Here is a 19,434-nt window from a genome sequence, read left to right as displayed (position 1 = left end):
GGATGAGAGGAGCACAAGATGATTTAGACAGTAGCTAGCTCTATGCAGACTTTTAGGATCCATGGTTAATGAACATTGGGAGAAGGAAGGAGATCTTGCTCACTGACCCTGCTCCCAACTTCCATGTGTTCACCTCTGGAGGTCTGAATAGAATCTATGCTCATACGTAGACTCTATTGAGAACTTCACATCAATTCATGGAGGGTGGGACTGGGCACAATCCACTGGCTACTTCACATGTTATTTCACATAGCTCAGTTGGTAGACTCTTAATCTCAAAGTTGTGAGTTTGAGCCCCATATTGGGCAAAAGATTCCTACATCGCAGGGGGTTGGACTAGATGACCCTCATGGTGCCTTCTAACTCTACAATTCTGAATCCATGATTCTGTGATTCATCATCTGGGAATGAATGTCTGGAAGTCAGGCTCACCCCGCTTACCCTCAGCCCCGGGCAGTTACTGAACTAAGACTAGGCTGCAATCCTAAATACGCATTCCTGGGAGTATGTCCCAGTGAGCTCATCAGTGGAACTTATTTGAGTAAGGTGCTGTTAGCAACATTACAAATTAATACACTTGTCTGGTTCACAATTTATAGCTATGCATTACAATTAATAGGCCTGATAAAGAAAAGGTGGAAAGTGTAGAAAGAAAATATGTGTGAGACTAAAAAAAAACTTCCAACAACTAAACAAGAACACGTTGTATTTACAAGATAATAGCAATACGAGCTGCCAAGGTCAATGAGAGGTTGGACTGACTTCCACGTAACTGGGACTTGTGCAGGAGATGATTTAGCAAACAGGCTGCACCCAGCCAACTTTTCAGAATCTGGTTTTCATTCATGATCACAGCATTCTTTCCTTGTTTATGCCATTCCCCCACCCCCCTCCACACACAGAGTTACACTGCTCCCACTCCAGATTTGTGCCTCAGCTCTTACATGCAAGATAAAACTTAAGGAGCTGAATTAACTAGTTCCTGCCAAGGAGAGGAATTCCATATTGCATGCTCCAAGTACCTGGTTTGCCAACAAGTGTAGGCTGGACAGGGAGCTATAGTCAAGGAGGGGTCCCTGGCAAGTACATCTCTCTGGTACACAGGCATGTGTTAGAAAACACGTTTGCTCTCTTCACACTTTGCATGGCTGAGATGTACCCTTTAAAAACATGTTGGGCTACAGTCAAACAGGAACATGCTTACTTACGAGCAAGACAAAGAGGTCTGCCTCCACGGTCAGAGGCAGTATGCTTTTGAATATCAGTTGCTGCTGTAAACAGAAGGAGGAGAAAGTGCTCTTGCGCTCAGGTCCTGCTTGCAGGCTTCCTATAGGCATCGGGTTGGTCACTGTAAGAACAGGTTGCTGGATTTGATGGGCCTGGATGTTCTTATGTTAAGACCCATCAAATTGAATGGGACTTACTTCCTTATAAACAGGTGAAGGTAAAGGGACCCCTGACCATTAGGTCCAGTCGTGGCCAACTCTGGGGTTGCGGCACTCATCTCGCTTTATTGGCCGAGGGAGCCAGCGTACAGCTTCCGGGTCATGTGGCCAGCATGACTAAGCCGCTTCTGGTGAACCAGAGCAGCGCACGGAAACGCCGTTTACCTTCCCGCCGGAGCAGTACCTATTTATCTACTTCACTTTGATGTGCTTTTGAACTGCTAGGTGGGCAGGAGCAGGGACCGAGCAACAGCTCACCCTGTTGCGGGGATTTGAACCGCCGACCTGGGGCACCAAATATGACAGGTGGGCAGGGCCACCCACCTGCCAGTCACTTGATGTCATAGTGACATCACTGTCTGGACTGATTCCCTTTCACATTTGGAGGCCAGGGCACAGGTTTGTCTAACTGCTTCCAGGGTTTTTAGTCCATGGGTGTCTGATACCCAGAAGGAAACAGATAGTAATTCCTGTTACACAACAATTCTTCAACACTTGTGAATGCATCCCTTGGAGGAAAATAGTTAACCTACAAATCAGTTATGAAACAGTGACGCTCAGTTTAGTTCTGCCCCCTCAAAGGGATGAATTGTGCAGATGCTGTGATCCCTACATCTGGATTCTAAATACTTCTGCAGAGGCCAGATAGCAACAATTGAACTGAGAGTTATTTTTAAAGCAATTCCATTTCAGAACCAGAGGGCAACAGTAACAATTAAGGGGCATAATCTTGTTTTCCGAAATAAAAACAGTACCCATTAACAGGAAAAAAAAGTTGATAAATAAAAGCTGCTTTGCAGCATTAATCTGCAGTTAATGCAAGGATATAAGAAGAGCCTGCTAGATCACGCCAATGGCCCATCTACTGCAACATCCTGTTCTCAGAGTTGCCCAGCAGATGCTATGGAAAGCCCACAAGCAGGACTTGAGTGCAACAGAACTCTGCACAACTGCAATTCTCAGCAACTGGTGATCAAAGACGTATTGCCTCTGGCAGTGGAGAGAAAACATAGACATCATGGTTAGTAGCCACAAATAGCCTTATCCTCCATGAGCTGCAGTCGAGCAACATCTGGAGGGCACTAGGTTGCGGAAGGCTGGTTGAAACCCACATTTTGTTATTACCAACCCAGAATCGCATGCAATAGTAGAGAAAGAAGCACATGATTACCCAGTTTGAGCCTTTCCCGGGCGAACTCCCATTTGCTGGCCTCATAAGGAAGTCGTTCACATTGTTCATCTAAGGGGACTTCTTCAGGATCCATTATGATCGATAAATAATCTGTCTTTATTTCGGAAGAATAAGGCTGGAAAATAATGTTAAAGATCCCCAAGTCACTACAAAATGCACAGCCATCCTGAGTAAGTTCTCCTGGCTTTGGTCAGGAAGGTGATTGGTTAATTGGATATGACTGCTGCACCTCTTGCCATATGGATACACATTTCATGCTCCAATGTACAATCTGTTAAAGATGCTTCATTTTAACATTGCCATGTATTTTTTTTTCATTCTGGTGATATTTCCACCACCTTCTCTCATATATATACTGTATTGCATGCTTGATTTCGTCAATTAAATCCATATGAAGACCTCCTCAAATAATTGCCATGTGATAGAGATTCCAGTCTGTACTTTCAGTTGAGTGTATTTTCAGAAAAATGACTAACTACAACCTCTAAAAATAGCTTTGGCAGACAACTGTACAAAAGAAAATACTGGCATATGCAACAGATGAGTTCAGCTGTCAATGCTTGTTGCTTAAAAAAAGTCGCCAAATGCGGTTTGAAAGTTGTGCAAGACTGAGATGTAATCTGCAAAGTATTCACCAGTAACATTTTGTGTACACATTTTTCAAATGTTCAAGAATTCATATTTCCCTGTAGGCTCTTGCCTACGCAATATTATTTCCCCATAGTGATGCCTAGCAAGTAATTTAGACTCATTAGGCTGTTAGAAGGATTAAGGCTGCAATCCGATGCATACATACATGGGAACAAGCCTTCTCAAACTTGGAGAGATTTACTTCTGAGTACATGTGCACAGGGTCAGCCTGCCTATCTATGATTCAGGGACAAAGGGAAAAGGTTTTTTCCTGTGTTAATGGGACGACTTGAATTGTCTTTCAGTGCAGCTAAAATTAGTGCATATAAGCTGTTATCTAGCTCAGAATCTCCCTCAAGCCAACAGAAATCAGCATTGAAGATTTATCTTACTTTGAGTAAAAATGAAGCACAATTTGAAGTAACATATTTATAACATTGATAGTTTTGAAATTATTTCACCCCCATAAGCCAGGCTTTGGATAAAGGGACACTGTCAGGTCCATCCACTGTCAGGTGGCTGTTTCCAGTGGAATGCCATGTCAGTCTGGATTTCTACCTGTGATGAAGTATGACAACTGGCAGAAATCCACGTCTTTCAAAAACAGAAAGGAGAGCAGTTGTGTGGCCACAGAAACAGTTAAGGGTATTGTTGCATCTTAAGACAGGGGTTGGCAACCTTTTGAGAGCAACGGGCACATTTAGAATTTTGAGAGAGTGCTGGGGGTGCCAGTCCCAAAATAGCTGTTATTTGGGGGGGAACATAACACAAAAAGGCATATCCCATTTGGAAAACCAGAAGAGGCTTCAGTGCCAGTGCCTTTGGCCTCACCTTTTTAAGCTTACGGATGAAGAGTGTTAACAGAAGCCAGAAGAGTGTTGCTGCCACACAAGTGCATGTCAGTGTTATCAGCTCCAGGTTTGAGCTCTCTGAAATTCCTGAAAAAAATAAAATCACAATTAAAATGTAATACTCCAATATACCACAGTTGTTACTAACTCCTATCATGACATTTATCTGAAACAGAGAAACAGCACAGTGGATTTTGCTGCACTAGTTGTATGTGGGGAGTGATAGTCTGGGAAGACTTATTGAACCATAACACACAACCAATTTTCATTGGGTATTATAACAACATGGGGCCTTTGAAACGTGACCTGAGCCATGTGAAGGCCTCTATTCTGTGAGCAAATCCTGTGTCACTGGGATAACATTTAAAAGATCCAACCACAGGAGCTGATCACATAGTTTTTTTCACTTAGCTTTCTCTTAACATTGCCTGCATATACGCTATAACTATAAAGCACATTCAAAGCACCCCCAAAGAATCCTGGGAACTGTAGCTTACCCCATCAGAGCTACCATTCCCAGCACCCATAACAAACTACAGTTCCCAAGATTTTGGGTGAGTGTGTGTGTTTTGTTAGGGTGTGTTTTAAAGATATAGCATACACAGCCATAGTTTGTTTGTTTTACAAATTTATTGAAAATTTTAAAAACAGTTACCAAATATAAAGTGTTGTCTTCTAAGACAACTACATGCACAGATACTAAGTCTTGTATGCAGTCATTCACATGGCATCAAAACAAACTTGAAAACTCTTTTACATTGTAGATCATCCACAGGGTATACCTTGGATATACCAAAGGAATAGTTGAGGGATTGTAGATGCCCAGGGGAAAAAACTCCCAGGACTGGTTCCCAGACTCTGATAAATCCTTTCTTTTACAAACCATTCTCTCCCTTTTGAAAGGCTCAGAGCAAACACAGAAAAGTAGGTGCCTATCACCTGTTGTAGCTATGCATCTCATTGTTATTAAAACAATGAATATTAATCATCAAATGGAGATGTAATCACAGACCTCTGTGCTAGCCAGTCATTTACAAGTATGTGCCTCTCACCTGTCCGGGTATATCTAATCAGCAATTGATTACATTATATCTTAATATCACTCAAGATCCATTCTGATTATCATATCCACTCCCAACCAATGCTCAAGGTCCATTTGCAAAACCATTTCACTGCACTTCCTGGGGCAAGGGTGGCTTAAGCTGGCCAGATTTCTAAGGCTGTGACAGCATAACCATACCAGTTTCCATTTTCGAAAAGGAAAAATGTTCCCCTTTTCTTTTTGCTGCAAGGCTTACGGTACAGACTCCGATATGGAATCAGTGACTGTCATTACACCACAACAGAAGCCTCCTTACTTCCCTCCCAGTTCCTCCCCAGATGTAGCTGCTTGACAGCCTGAGTGGCCCGTAAACACTTGAAAGGAATTTCCTAATTCCTGTCAGGCTGCCCCATAGGGTGTGAAGCATCACTATATCTGTCCTCAGACTAATTAATCGTTCAACACTTGAGAGAGCTTAGTCCAAGATTTTCCTTCCTTTGCATGAGGCTTAGAGAGGTCAGATTTTCTGATTGGCTGCTATAAAGCCTGGCATTGTCTAGCTTGTTAGATACGGATCAGCCCAATACTCAGTAGGGTTTGGCCATCCCTTCTTCCTACCAGACTGCTTTGCTCTGTTAAAGGCAGGACCCCGGAAATTCAAGAGAGCTCCCACTCCCATTTAGAACTGGCTGACCATGTTTCCTGTTTTCTTCCTGCTTCTTTGTTCTTGGACTAATGTGCTTAGGAGCAATGGATTTCAGCCATCTTCCACTCCCGTCTGTGCCCACCATTTAAATCCTTTGAAGTAACTTAAAAGAGAAAGACTCTTTGAATAACATGAGATTCCTACCAGGTATCTTATTATCAGTCAAGCAGAGTAGAAATACATTTGAGTAAGTGTCATGGAGCCAGCCAGCAATAAATCACACAAAGTAAGTGAAGTTAACTATTTATCAGAAGAAACAAGGTCTGCTCAGGAGTGCCAGGCCTAATGAGCACAGCAACTCTTCTTAGTAGGTCTCCCGCCTCCGAGGCACTTGTGGAGACTGAGGGTCCCCGTCTTCCCATAGCTATCTTAGTCTCCTCCTCTGCTGTGTCCTTCCCAAGCAATCAGAGGCTACAGCAGTGTGCCTGTCTTTGCTTCTCCCACTTCATACTTCTCCTGGTCCTGGGAGACTGGGGAGAGAAGAGCTTGTCACAGCAGGATGGGGAGACATCCTGGCTTCTTCACCAGTCTGACTCATCTCTGCCTCTTAGCCTCCCTTCTCTCCTGCCTCCACTTCTGATTCTTATTCTGGACTTCTCTCTGCCACAGACTCTTCATGCTCACTCTTCAGCTTCCAACACTTCCTCCTCTGAGTATCCTCCCTCTTCTCCTTCTGACCACTCATCATTTTCCCACCACCAATCTCTGGGCTCTGAGTCTTCTTCCATTAGGGTTCCCCCACTTGTGCCTCCCACCATTCCTCTGTGTCTAGCCAGTCCATCACATCAATAAATCTTACCTTTTTTGTTTTTATGCTTTTAAGACAGATTTTTAACTACCTTCTTTTCTCTGAATTTCTTTCAAATCAGTTCATTTTTCTCTCAATCTGCACTGCTATGTCTTTTGGTTTGACCTTGATATATTATCAGTTTGCTGCACTTGCACGGCCGACACTCAGATGATTTGAGGGTTTTGGTAAGATAATGGAATCAACCCTGGTGGCTTGGGGGCAGAAAACCGCTTGGACCCATGCTTTCTAGGCACAGGACAAGCGGAAGTGTGGGTGAGATCTGCCCATCTCAAAAACAACAGCAGCCCTTTCCTATGTGGTTCTGCGAGGTTAAAGCCTGAAAACGTCTCAGGAAAACATACGGATCAATATATGAAGGAAATATGGTGAAGGGTAATGGATCAGCTCAAACAACCAAAGGAGCCTAAATCTGAAAAATATTAGAAGCCAATGAGCACGCTGCACCGGAATATTAGCATCAAAATATTCCCTCCATGCATTTCCTGCAATCACCATAAATATTTCTGAAACAAAATACAGCTTCAGTTCTTACAAGCAAAACACAAGTTTCAGCTTGTGTCCTAAAAATACTTCTGTAAAAACTCCTTCCATGCCTCTTACTCCAAGTTTCTCTTCAAATGTCATTCCAGTTTAGGACTTAATAAGAGCATGCAGCAAAGAAGAAATGGCTGGCAGAACTAGTTTGGAACATGATTTCCCAGATTCTCTTCTTGCTGCTCAGGCATCCCAGCTCAGCATCAGTCTTGGCAGAGGAAAGAGGGATGATTAATGTCTTCCTTGTGGGGTCCTTGGCTAGCCTGAAGGCCCGTGATGCTTGTTTTTAAGTGAGTCTTCAAACCACTGCTCACATTCTGGATATCTTTCAGCTTTTAGTCGCTACATCTCCAAGACAGGATCTCGGCAAAGTAATAACTTGAGCCTTATTTGTTGCCAGATATTTAAATTAAATCCCATTTTCCTCTCATAAAGAGCAGGAAAATAATAATTCCTGAGTGTTTATTAAGGGAGGTAGCAGCCGACATTAATTCCCAGCCATGTAAACAGCCTTTTTCTGAGCCAGCCTATTGTTCCATATAAATCACAAGCATCTAATAGGGAGGCTGCTAACACATCACAAAAAAAGCATCACCAAGGGAAAGAGATACAAATTTGCATAACGTTCTGTAAGTCTATGTAAATGTAGAAACAATATACTATAATTTAAATAGAAATACAATACCCCTCACTACAGATGACCTGTGTGCCTGTTCGGTCTGCTATCCATGTGCAAAGCCTTGATGGGCAACTTCCAAGGCCCTTGCTCTCTCACCCTTCTTATCATTCTTTACCTTTAAACCAGATTTGGACTAGACTTGGGATGTAATCTGATATTAACATGACTGTTCATTCAGCTTTCCTGAGATCAAGATTGCAGCTGGGAGGTACTACTTGATCTGGCCCTGACTCTTGATGTCTTCTATGCTTATTATGGTAAAAAAAAATTGTCTGCTACTTATGCTGTTTTTAATGTGCATTTTATATTGGACTTCCTTTAATAATGTTTTCTTTTGAAATGTTTAAGTTTTTTTTAAACTTTGCTGTGTTAAATGTGCATTCTGTAGTTGACCTTTTGTAATGTTTTATTTTGAAATCTTTAACATAATATTTTAGTTTCCTGTAAACTATGTGTGTTATTCTGAATTGTTTTATTTGATGCTTTAATGTAGGTTGTAAGCCACTTTGAGGTTTTTTTCTTAAAAAGGTAAAGCGTTATAGAAATGAAATGAAGAATCATATTGAACACCTACCAGTTTGCTACAGTTTCCATTTCATAATGTTGTTCTTTCAGTTTCCTGAGCTTCCTCTGCAGTGAGTTTTACAATCCATTTTGAAATGTTCAAGTCAATTTGCATAACAAGGTGCCAATTTATGAAATCAATTGGGTTGCCTAAGGATACCTGGGTTGCACGGATGAGACTCTTACCTTTGTACAGTGAGCTACATTCCACCCACATAAAAGTCAGAGGCTTCTACACATATATCTCCAACCTCTAGGCAAGTAAGAATAATAGAATCATAGAATTGTAGAGTTGGAAGGGATTCCAAGGGTGATCTAGTCCAAGACCCTGGAATTCAGGAATCTCAACTAAAGCATACATGACAGGTGGCCATCCAACCTCTGCTTAAAAATCTCCAAGGAAGGAGAGACTCTCATGGGAGTCTGTTCCACTTTCTAGCACCTCTTACCATCAGAAAGTTCTTCCTAAGGTTTAGTTGCAATCTCCTTTCTTGTAATTTGAACCCATTGGTTCAGGCCCTATCCTGTGGAGCAGAAGAAAACAAGCTTGCTCCATCTTCCATTTGACAACCCTTGAGATAGTTGAAGATGGCTTTCATAACTCCTCTCAGTCTCCTCTTTTCCAGGCTAAACATACCCAATTCCCACAACCGTTCCTCATAAGGCTTAGTTGCCAGGCCTGTTATCATCCTGATCGCCCCCTCCTGCATATGTTCCAGCTTGTCAATATCCTTCCTAAGCTGTGGTGTCCAGAGCTGGACACAGTACTCCAGGTGGAATCTGACCAAGGAAGAATAGTGTGGTACTATTACTTCATTTGACTGGGACACTATACTCCTGTTGATGCAGTCGAGAATAGTATTAGCTTTTTGTTGCTGCATCACACTGTTGACTCATGTTAAGCTTGTGGTCTACAAAGAGCCTTAGATCCGTTTCACATGTACTACTGGGTGTCCTCCATCTTATATTTGTGCAGCTAGTTCTTTCTGCCCAAGTGTAGAACCAGTTACCTCATTCAGCCCACATTTTACCAGCTTCCTTGTGAGAATATAATTGGGGACTTTTGTCAAAAGCCTTGCTGAAATCAAGATACACTATGTCCACAGCATTTCCCTGATCCACCAAGTTTGTAATTCCATCGAAAAAAGAAATCAGATTGGTCTGGCATGAGTTACTTTTGAGAAAGTTTATAAGGGTGTTGAACAACAGTGAGCCCAGGACAGAACCCTGAGGCACCCCACTTGTAACATTTTTCCAGGATAACAAAGGAATTCCCTGTCTCTGAAGATCCATTGAGCAATGTCTTGCTTCCTTTACACTTCTGGATGAAAATATTGCTACGCACAAGACCTTTGTGTGGCTGCTAAATGAACCATTTTGCTACTGTTCAGTTGTATAATTGTAATATTTTTGTGGTTTTATCGTGTATGTTTTTTAAATCTCGTTTACATTTATTTGAAAACTTACTTTAATGGGAAAATGGTTAATAAATTTACAAAATATATTAACATGTGTAACAGCAATTATACCGCCTCCTAAGATAATTGCTAAACAAGGGTGTTCACAGTGCAATCTTCTACTCACATGTAAGTCCCATTGAATTCAACAAGGCCTATTTCCAGGTAAGTGAGGTTATAAAAAGTTCAACTGAGTCCTACTCTTCATTCATCTCTTCTTGATACAAAAATAGCGCCTAGTTCTATCAGCAGAGAGACTAAATAACTTTTAAAGGAAATAAGGAGGGCAGACAGTTTCCTTCCTGCTTGAATCACAAACTGTTTTTCAAATCTGTCAAACATAGGGACAACCCACTGATGTAATTTCCCTGAAACTACTGGGATTACTCCTGTGTGAATTGTGCATGCACTGGTCTCACAGTCAAATACATTGTACTTTGTTGTACACTACTCTGCCATCTTCCAATGAAGTGTGGACTTGAAACGTTGATGATTACCTTTTGTTGGGGGGGAGAACCTCAGTTTGCTATCTATTTTTATTGATTTAGGGGAGCAGCTGCTCCTCCCTGCCCTCCCCCCCCCCCGGGCCATGCTGACCCATCCCCTCCACCCTCTTCCAGTCTTTTTGTTCTTTAGTTTGACTTTTTGTTGATAGGGTTGTGCTGATATAACCTGATAACATTCAATTAAAAACATTAATAGAAAAGAAATTCGGGTGTTCCCAGGGCAGAGCTCTTATCAGGGGCTCAAACTGATGCCAAATTGAGTTGAGGGGCCTTTGCCCATCACTTTACAGGGCTGCTGCCAACTCCTCCCCTTTGCATCTGCTCTAACACATAGTAAAACGTACCCTGTGTCCTCCTGACACCACCACCTTTGCATTTCTCTTTCCTACACCATGGGTTGCTGTTGGCAGGGACATGGAAATAGAAAATTGGATGTGGTCAGCAAATAAGGTAAGTTTTACTATGTGTTTTAGAATGGTAAAATTATACATAGAATGGTCATTTTCAGCAATGGCCTCATGTTTCTTAATATGTGTAATATACCTTCCATAGAATCCTAGAATTGTAGAGTTGGAAGGGACCCCAACTCAACAATTCTATGATTCTATGAAAGGCACATTACACATTTGTTTTGTTTTACTAATTTTATTCCAGTTATGAATTGGTTCCCATAAAATAGCATGGTTAATATTGTAGATCTTTAATTTTGCTGGAAGTACCTTCTGGACAGGGAACATCTACCTTTCATCAATGAGCATCATGTAAACTGCATCCTTAAAACAGGGATGAGAAACCTGTTTTGTCCACTCACTCCAATATTGTTAGTGTGCAACTCCCATAATCCCTGATAAGGCCATCCTGCCTGGGACTGATAAGACTGATAAGCCTCGGAGGGGAAGCAACACCGGTTCCCGATGCCTGAGTTAGAACCTTGGTGGAAATCCGAGGGACAATCTGGGTTCTTTAGCCACTGTTGCTCAATAGTGTAGCCCAAATCTTTTGAGGAAGAGAGAGATCTCACTGTAACTGGAGCACACAGTTAGACTGTGAGATTTACTGACACAATATGTTATTGAAGATGAAAACTCAGCAGGATTTTTTTAAAAAGAGTTAAATACCATTAAGACAAGAGCAAAATAACTCTTAAATGTACCATCAATTGGGCAAATCTTAAGCTGGATCAGACAGCTCAGTCTACACTGAAATCAAAGACACAAAAATGACAAATATATCTCATCCTGGCCTCTAGCAGACTGGAACAGGAAATGAAACAGATCGACGTCTTGAAGGAGGCTAAATATACTCACCCTCCTTCTACCCTGACCCTACGTTTGTTGGGTTGCAGCAAAGCTTATTTTCAGGTCAGTATAAACACATTCTGATCTAGCATTTCCCTTTGGCTTCCTTTGTGACCTAGTGCATTTCCTTTAGTTAAGGCTTTGTTTGAAAAATAGTGTAGACAGTCAACAAGCCACTTTACCTGTTCCTCCAGGAAGAGCAAGATCTCCTCCATGAAAAGCAATGGGGATTTCTGAGCAGATCAAAGAGGAAAAACAAATCAAATAAGACACATGCAATGCTTTACCTTGTATGGTGACGTAAGCTGAACTCTCCACTGTTCCTTTTAGGTTGGTAGCAACACATTGGTAGTGTCCAGCATCATCCTCTTGCACTCTTTCAATCAGTAGACTCTGGCTTCCTGGCCCTAACATTATACCTGTTGAGTGAGTATTGGAAATTAATTATAATAGTGCACAAAGAGGAAGGGTTGTCTGTGTAACAGAATCATCTTCTGTAGGAAGCAACCCAAAAAGAAGGCATATTCTAAGCATTCTCTTGTGATATTACCTGTTTTCTAGCCTTTTTCTATAGTTAGAAATGAAAGAGGTTTATTTCCTGGGCAGTAATAACTTGGAAGTCAATAGCTTGAAAGCTTCTGGTGGGTGGTGACTGGTGATACACTCACCTGCTTTGAGGTGGGGGGAGGCTGAAGAAAAATGGAAGGTAGTTAACAAAGGAGACAGAAGTCTAAGGATGCTTCCAGTCTGCACCAGCTTAGTGAGGACCACTTGCTTTGTAATATTCTCCCATATATACAGAACTCCCTGTGCACCTTTTGGACTGTATCTGTAGGTTTCCCCCTCTGTGTCAGATAACTGGGGTAAAATAAATGTTGTTTACTTTCTACAATACATGGAAGATGGATCTTCCTCAGGAGGTTGTGGACTCTCCTTCCTTGGAGGTTTCTCAGCAGAGGTTGGATGGCCATCTGTCATGGATGCTTTAGCTGAGTTACCTACGTTGCAGAGGGTTGGACTAGAAAGATGACCTTTCTACCAGTAAGACAGTGGGGCCACAGGAAGGAAGCAAGGTCAGAAGGGGGCCACGGTCGAAAAAATGTTGAGAAACATTGGTCTAGATTGCACCCTGTGCCTTGTGGAGCTGGGTTGACGTTGCCTGATGCTGCCAAGGGGCTCTGAGCCGCTCAGCAGCACCAAACGGCCCCGCACCACTAGGCGCTGGGATGGATTGCACCCCACGCTTTGCAGAGTCAGGCCCAGGCTGGGCCCAGCATTGGCAGCAGCACTGGCAGCAGCAACAAGCAGCTCCAGCTCTCACAGCCCTACCCATTGTCACCCTGCCACTGCACTTACCTAAGCTGGGGGTTCTGGATCACGGGCTCTACTGGTCAAAATGGGAGCCTCAGCGACCGCCCTCTCCTGCCAGAAACAAACCACGACTGCTCCAAGAAAACACACGTGGAGCGCTAGGCCCTGGTCGGCCACTCCCTAACCCACTTTTGATTGGCCAAGCAGATAGCCAGCCAATCAGGATTTTTTAATTCACTTTTCACTTCCCTCTGTGGTGCCCTAGTCTTGTGCCGTGGCCCCCCATTTACACAATTTTCACCTGTGGCCCCCTTTGAACATCATGGGGGCCCCCAAGGAGCCATACGCCCCCCAGTTGGGAAACGTTGGTCTAGAAGTGCCCTGAGATTTTGCAACTGGAATCTCAGCCTTTGTTGTTTCCTTTGAGCAAGCAGCAGCTACTTTGCGATCAGCACACTCTCTGTATGGGTGCGTCTGAGGCTGTCCCTTTCCTGCCCAACGAATTTAGTAAATAAATAGATTTTACACACATGGCGCAAGACACTGAACTCTTTCCCCCACCAGGAAACTGACCTTGTAGTGGCTCCCCCCAGAGCTTCTCACTGCCTGGGAAAATGGGGTGGGAGACTGGTACAATTGTAAATGTTCTTGTATGAGGAGACTGACCTTAAGGAGTTGCTTACGCTATTAAATAGCTAAAAATAGGTGTGGGGGTGTGTGGCACTGGTCATCATGGAGGAAATATGCTATGAGAAGACTCTTCCAGATGTTGCTGCTTTCTCCTCTTTCCTCAACGTAGGCCATAATCATAATGCAATTGCAAGACAGACATAGCTGTCATTTATAGTACAGTGGTACCTCGGGTTACATACGCTTCAGGTTACAGACTCCGCTAACCCAGAAATAGTGCTTCAAGTTAGGAACTTTGCTTCAGGATGAGGACAGAAATCGTGTTCCAGAGGCACGGCAGCAGCGGGAGGCCCCATTAGCTAAAGTGGTGCTTCAAGTTAAGAACAGTTTCAGGTTAAGTAAGGACCTCCAGAACGAATTAAGTACTTAACCCGAGGTACCACTGTATGAGGATGTTTTACAATGCAGTAGCAAACACACTCCCCATAATACATGTTGCTCTTACTGTTTGTTTCCATAAATACTCCCATATAAAGCCCAATGCACATTGCTGATATTCTACAAATAATAATGATATATTGTTGACATAATAGTTTGCAATGCTGCTGATAAAGCATTCTGAGCTTGAGAAGTGAATATGGTATCATAGAACTGGAACCTCAACGGTTATCTAATCCAACCCTCTGCCAGTGCAGGAAATCGGTGTCCCTGGTAGTTGTCCATCTGTTTAAAAACCTCTATTCCCCTTTTTTGATGGTTGCTGTCTTACTGTATTTGAACGATAAAAATAATAATTCTTATGTTTATTGGATGACAGGCAGACTAGAAATATTTTAAATAAAATAAATGACAGGGATGCAGTCTTTGGTCATGCCCAGAAATCTTTGGACTGTACATTTCAGTGTTAAGTGGGGATTTCCCCCCCTCAGTAAAAAAAAAAACCAGCCCCCCCCCCCCGCTCATAGAAAACTTGCATCTGAGGGAAAATACAGGCTATAATGCTTGTCACTGAGCTACTAGTTCTCCATGAGGAGGGATTTTCTGGCTGGGGAGGGTGAGCCTTCAATCTAGCAATACTCCACATTTTTCAATGTCAAATTATACTTTCTAGTGAGTAGATCGGTCTCCAAACACTGGCACAGTGTTATAGGCAGGGGAGGCAATGTGGTGCCCCTCAAGCAGTATGCTTGAGGATAACTGTCAGACTTATGGAGGCAGTTGAGTTTCTTTTATATGCTGGCGGTCAGGTTTCTTTTATTGGGAGGGTCTTTGGACACTTGCCTGCCAAGAACACATTAGATCTAAGCATTCTTGAAGTACATTTAAGGCACTTCCAGATGGCAGGTCTTCCAGTGATTGCAGGGTGCCAACAGAGGAAGTGCACGAGGAAGTTGCTCATAACTTGTTCTCTGCAAGCCACCCTGGAAAATGTTCTTTGAAGGGTGGGACTTAAAAAAAATCTGCCATATAAAAACAAACAAGATGTATAGCATGGTGTTTGGAACAGCGATGGCTGGCTTGGTGCTATTGTCACTGCGCTGATCAAAGCTGGATCTGCCAGGAGGAAGAGGGAAGCAGATGATTCAGATGGCTTATTTTGGATGCAATCAGGGAGCATCAAATGGTCTGTACTCAGTCTATTGTACTTTTAGCTTGGGCCTGTATGAGAGTGCAATTTGGATATTCTACATAAGCACCAAAATATTTTGGCTGACTCCGTTGTTGAAATGAACTACCAGTGGTCCAAACAGGAATAAGTGCAGCATCTGTCTAACCAGTGGTTATCACTCGCAAAGGCACTTAAGTTGCTGTGGGGAGCAACAGCCATCTAGTTCTAAGAGTGGATAAGCCTAGAGATGTGAATTGCAAAGCAGGCCCCATGTTACTGTGTCACCTAGAAATAAATTATGGCGAGTACTGCACTCACCTGGCTCTTGCTGTAGCTGTACGTTGTTTTTGAACCAGGATATCTGAGGTTCTGGCACACCATGAACAAGGCACTCCAGACTAACAGAGTGACTGCTGTTGACAACCTGATCAGTGAGGTTCCGCAGCAGGTACGGTGCTTCCTGAGCTACAAAACACATTGACACATCAGTTAGCATGTTTCTAGAGCCGTGACCGCCTCCTTAAAAAAAACTAAAATAAAAATAAAAATTGCTTGCCCTATACAAGCTATAGCTTTTTCAGCTGTTTGATACTTATTTCTGTTTGAGATATATATATATATATATATATATATATATATATATATATATATGCGTGCACAGAGTACATCTAAGCAGTTGCTGTAGTAGCTCAAGAGAATGAGAGTTTCAAAATAGATCAAGTGGTGCCTGTTGAATTTGTCCATGTTGTTTCTTTGGGTACATGGAAAATAATATCCTGAATAGACCTTGGTTCTGTAGACAGTATCACTCCATAATCAATCACTACTAACAAGAGGCAGCACAATACAAATCAGCCAAGCTGGTTGGTGCTTTTATTCAAAATTTGAGGCAACTTCTCTACAAAGAAGAATGCAGGCTTTTCTTTCCAATTTGAAATGTGTTACAATTCTGGAAATATTTGCTAGTATCATCAACCCAAAGGGTTGCTCTACTAGAAGCACAATAGAGTACTGTCTGTCTGTATTGTGAATGTGGTTTGGATTATTATTATTTAGACTGCATACACACCATATATTTAAAGCATGTTTAAAGCACATTACTTCCTCCATAGAACCCTGACAACTGTAGTTTACACTCTCAGAGTTATAATTCCAAGTACCCTTAACAAAACTACAGTTCCCAGGAGTCTTGTGGAGGGCAACATTTAAATAAATTGAATAAGCTATAATATAATGTAATATAATGTAATAATGACAGCCATACTTGAAAACTAAACAGTACAAGCAGGCCTGGGGTGAGAGGCCTTTGGTTAGTTCAACATCAAATAGCCAACAAAAAAACAAGTGAACATTATAACATGGCAACAAGTCAATCTGAAGCCTTCAGTGGACTGGAGAGGTTGTTTATTGAGCTTTGTAAATTCAGCAGCTTGTGTACCTCTCAGAGTAGCTTTTCCATTTTTCATCCCTTTCAGTAACATCTGGTTACTAAATGTGTTTTAATAATAGGCTACTCAGCACATTTAGGCATATAATTCAAGTGCCTTAATTCCACGCATGAACCAAGTATAGAATCAAATTGTTTTCAGTGTTATTTCCTCATAATGTGGTTTTGTTCTCCACATGCAGATTACCCAGTCAGTTACCATGTGAGATGTTTTAAGGCAGCAACCTCATAAAATATAAATACGAAAAAGAGACTAATCTAATTAATTAGCTTTCTATCTTCCAGCCACACCTCTCATCCTTTGTGGTTTTCTTTCTTCCTAAGCAATTTTGAACAGTCATCTAGCAAAGATATTTCTCTATGATTGATATTTCTTGTGCCAATTGGGACACAACCCATTTCCACTCAAATGTCCTGTTCCTGTTAATTGATTTAACTACAGATCTCATGAAGATAACTCACTGCACATGTGATCCTGGAGTTCTCTCTCCTCTAAGTTCCTTTAGTTCCTTTTTTGGGTGTCCCTACCATAAATCTTTTAGACAATGTTCACTGTGATAATAAAGAATGCTTATTGGTAGTATAAGATGTTGGTAAGATTCTTTTCATTTTGGCAATAATATGCTTCTGTGTGATGTGATCAAGGTCAGAACTGCGCTCACTTGGCTACACAATGGCTTTTCCTCTCTTTGTAGGAAAGCTGGACTCCTACAAAGATCTGATGAGGCTTTCTATCATTAATTATGACAGACCAATTATTTGAAAGAATAACCATTTTTGTAAGCTTCCTTTTGTCCTTTTATATACAGCCTGTTAAAAACATAACATAAAAAATCGTTTCTAAAAATAATCCCAGTAACTGAACATAATTTCTGCCAAATATTGTAGTACTGATCCTGTGTTCAGCTAGATTATAAACTGCTTGGTGCAGCATAACCAGGAAACTAGTATGAAGTGTAGTTACAGAGCACTTCTTCACAAATGATCAAGACACCCTCCCACGTTTTCTCATCATTTTCTTTTTTTTGCAACGGATTGTGGAAGTTTATATTCTGTTGCCATTTATTTAATTTCTGTTTCTGCCAAAGTACTATCTATAAAGGCATGATACTTGAAAATGTGTTTGCCAAGAGAAAAAGATGAATGAATCTAATCACATACAGTATGTAAGTTTTGTGTTCCATGGGTTTCTACAGAAAACAGCAGAACCAAGACACTTGAGACAGTGAAACCATAAAAAACAGATGTCACAAAGTCTGTATGTTATTTCTGATTAATTTTAATTTGTTTATAGCCATACACATGTTTTCAATATTGAAAAACGCTTTCTTGCTTAAAGATAAGGTTGCATCACTTTTCACATACTTTCTATTAGGCTATTGCCATAATTAGCTGATTTGGAAATGCTTGATTAAGGCAAGAAATCATTCTTTTCCTTACTCCTACTTCTGTGTTTTATGAATGTAACAGTTCACAAGCACTTCTAACTAGCTTAGCTTCTTTTCATTTGACCTTAGGGTAGAAACCTCTTTTCGATTTCACTTGCAACCATTTAGCCAATTTTGCATACAGTTGACAGGGAACTTCTGTATAAATTTTAGTACAGGAGAAGTTCATGGTGGACTGTATCCTTTAACTACAGAAACATGAATGGAATTGCAGAGGGAGTAGAAATTCCTCTGCTACCTTCAAATTGGTGGACCTAGGCCTTCAGTAGCAAGAAGAAAATTAACCCTGAGACAGAAAAAAAACCCTCACATAAATATGACCAACAAAGAAAACATTAAACATATCTTGGCTCCTTTTTGCACAGCTCATTTCATTTAACAATTGAATCTCTTTATGAGGCAACTTATATTATCAGTTGAATGACCGATAAGGCAGCAAATACACATCTGAACTTTTAATATGCACTTAAAGAAATACAAATGTAATTTAAAATTATTCTCCACATCATATATGGGAATTATAAATCATCCAACAAAGAACAAAAGCCATCCCTTTCCAGTGCAACTGCAGTAATCAGTATTAGCAGTGATATCTATGCATCAGTTACAATGCAAAAAGGGACTCCTCTAAGCCCCTTTTCTTACACATTATTATTGAGGTTCTTTCATACATTCCAACATGGGTGGTGATGCAGTAACAATCATTCAAACTATTGCAGCACATGGTTGTTGAAGCTTTGGCCAACTCCAAGTTATGGAATTGCCAGGATACCTTCCTTTCCTTAGGATTTGATATAAACCTTTATTTGTTTCCACAGGTGAGTATTGTGCTCTAACCTTTCCATTAGACTGTAAATCAGGCTTATATGCTTGCTATTCCAATTCATCCTGTGGAGCTGGCCCACAGTCAGTGCTTGGTGGATTGAATCCAACGGTCAGCAGCTTCTTTCGCTTCTTCAAACTCCTAAACTATAGTTTTCAGGCTACTGCAAATTCATAAAGTCCTGTCATTGCAGCCTACTTCTTGCCATAAAATATTTTCTGACATATAACTTCTATAGAGATGAGGCTCTCTCTTCCTGTTTTCCTCCAAGAATGCACAGTAAAATACACTTGCTGTCACTGGAATGCAGTTACCAATAATCGGATTGGCTTTGTAACCGTATTAAAAACAGCAGCAGAAAGTTGCTTTGCCAGAATGCATATTGTTTCTGGAAGCTATCATGGTAATATTGAAAAAAGATCTACTGTATACAAAAAGGCTATAGGTGAAA

General features: G+C 41.4%; 1 protein-coding gene across 9 annotated transcripts in view; it reads right to left on the bottom strand.

The window, feature by feature from the left end:
- Window positions 1–19,434, bottom strand: part of FLT1 (fms related receptor tyrosine kinase 1) — a 136,217-nt gene that overhangs the window by 29,115 nt on the left and 87,668 nt on the right. For all 9 annotated transcript variants that reach the window (XM_083608986.1, XM_083608988.1, XM_083608981.1 and 6 more), the window contains 4 exons: window positions 15,584–15,730; window positions 12,003–12,134; window positions 4,099–4,205; window positions 2,617–2,752 (listed from right to left, as the gene is read on the bottom strand). In XM_083608986.1, coding sequence (XP_083465112.1) covers window positions 2,617–2,752; window positions 4,099–4,205; window positions 12,003–12,134; window positions 15,584–15,730 — 522 coding nt within the window. The remainder of the gene's footprint in view (window positions 1–2,616; window positions 2,753–4,098; window positions 4,206–12,002; window positions 12,135–15,583; window positions 15,731–19,434) is intronic.

Source organism: Podarcis filfolensis (assembly GCF_964270895.1).
Source record: "Podarcis filfolensis genome assembly, chromosome: 4".
NCBI lineage: Eukaryota > Metazoa > Chordata > Lepidosauria > Squamata > Lacertidae > Podarcis > Podarcis filfolensis.
This window is presented reverse-complemented; position numbering and strand designations above follow the sequence as displayed.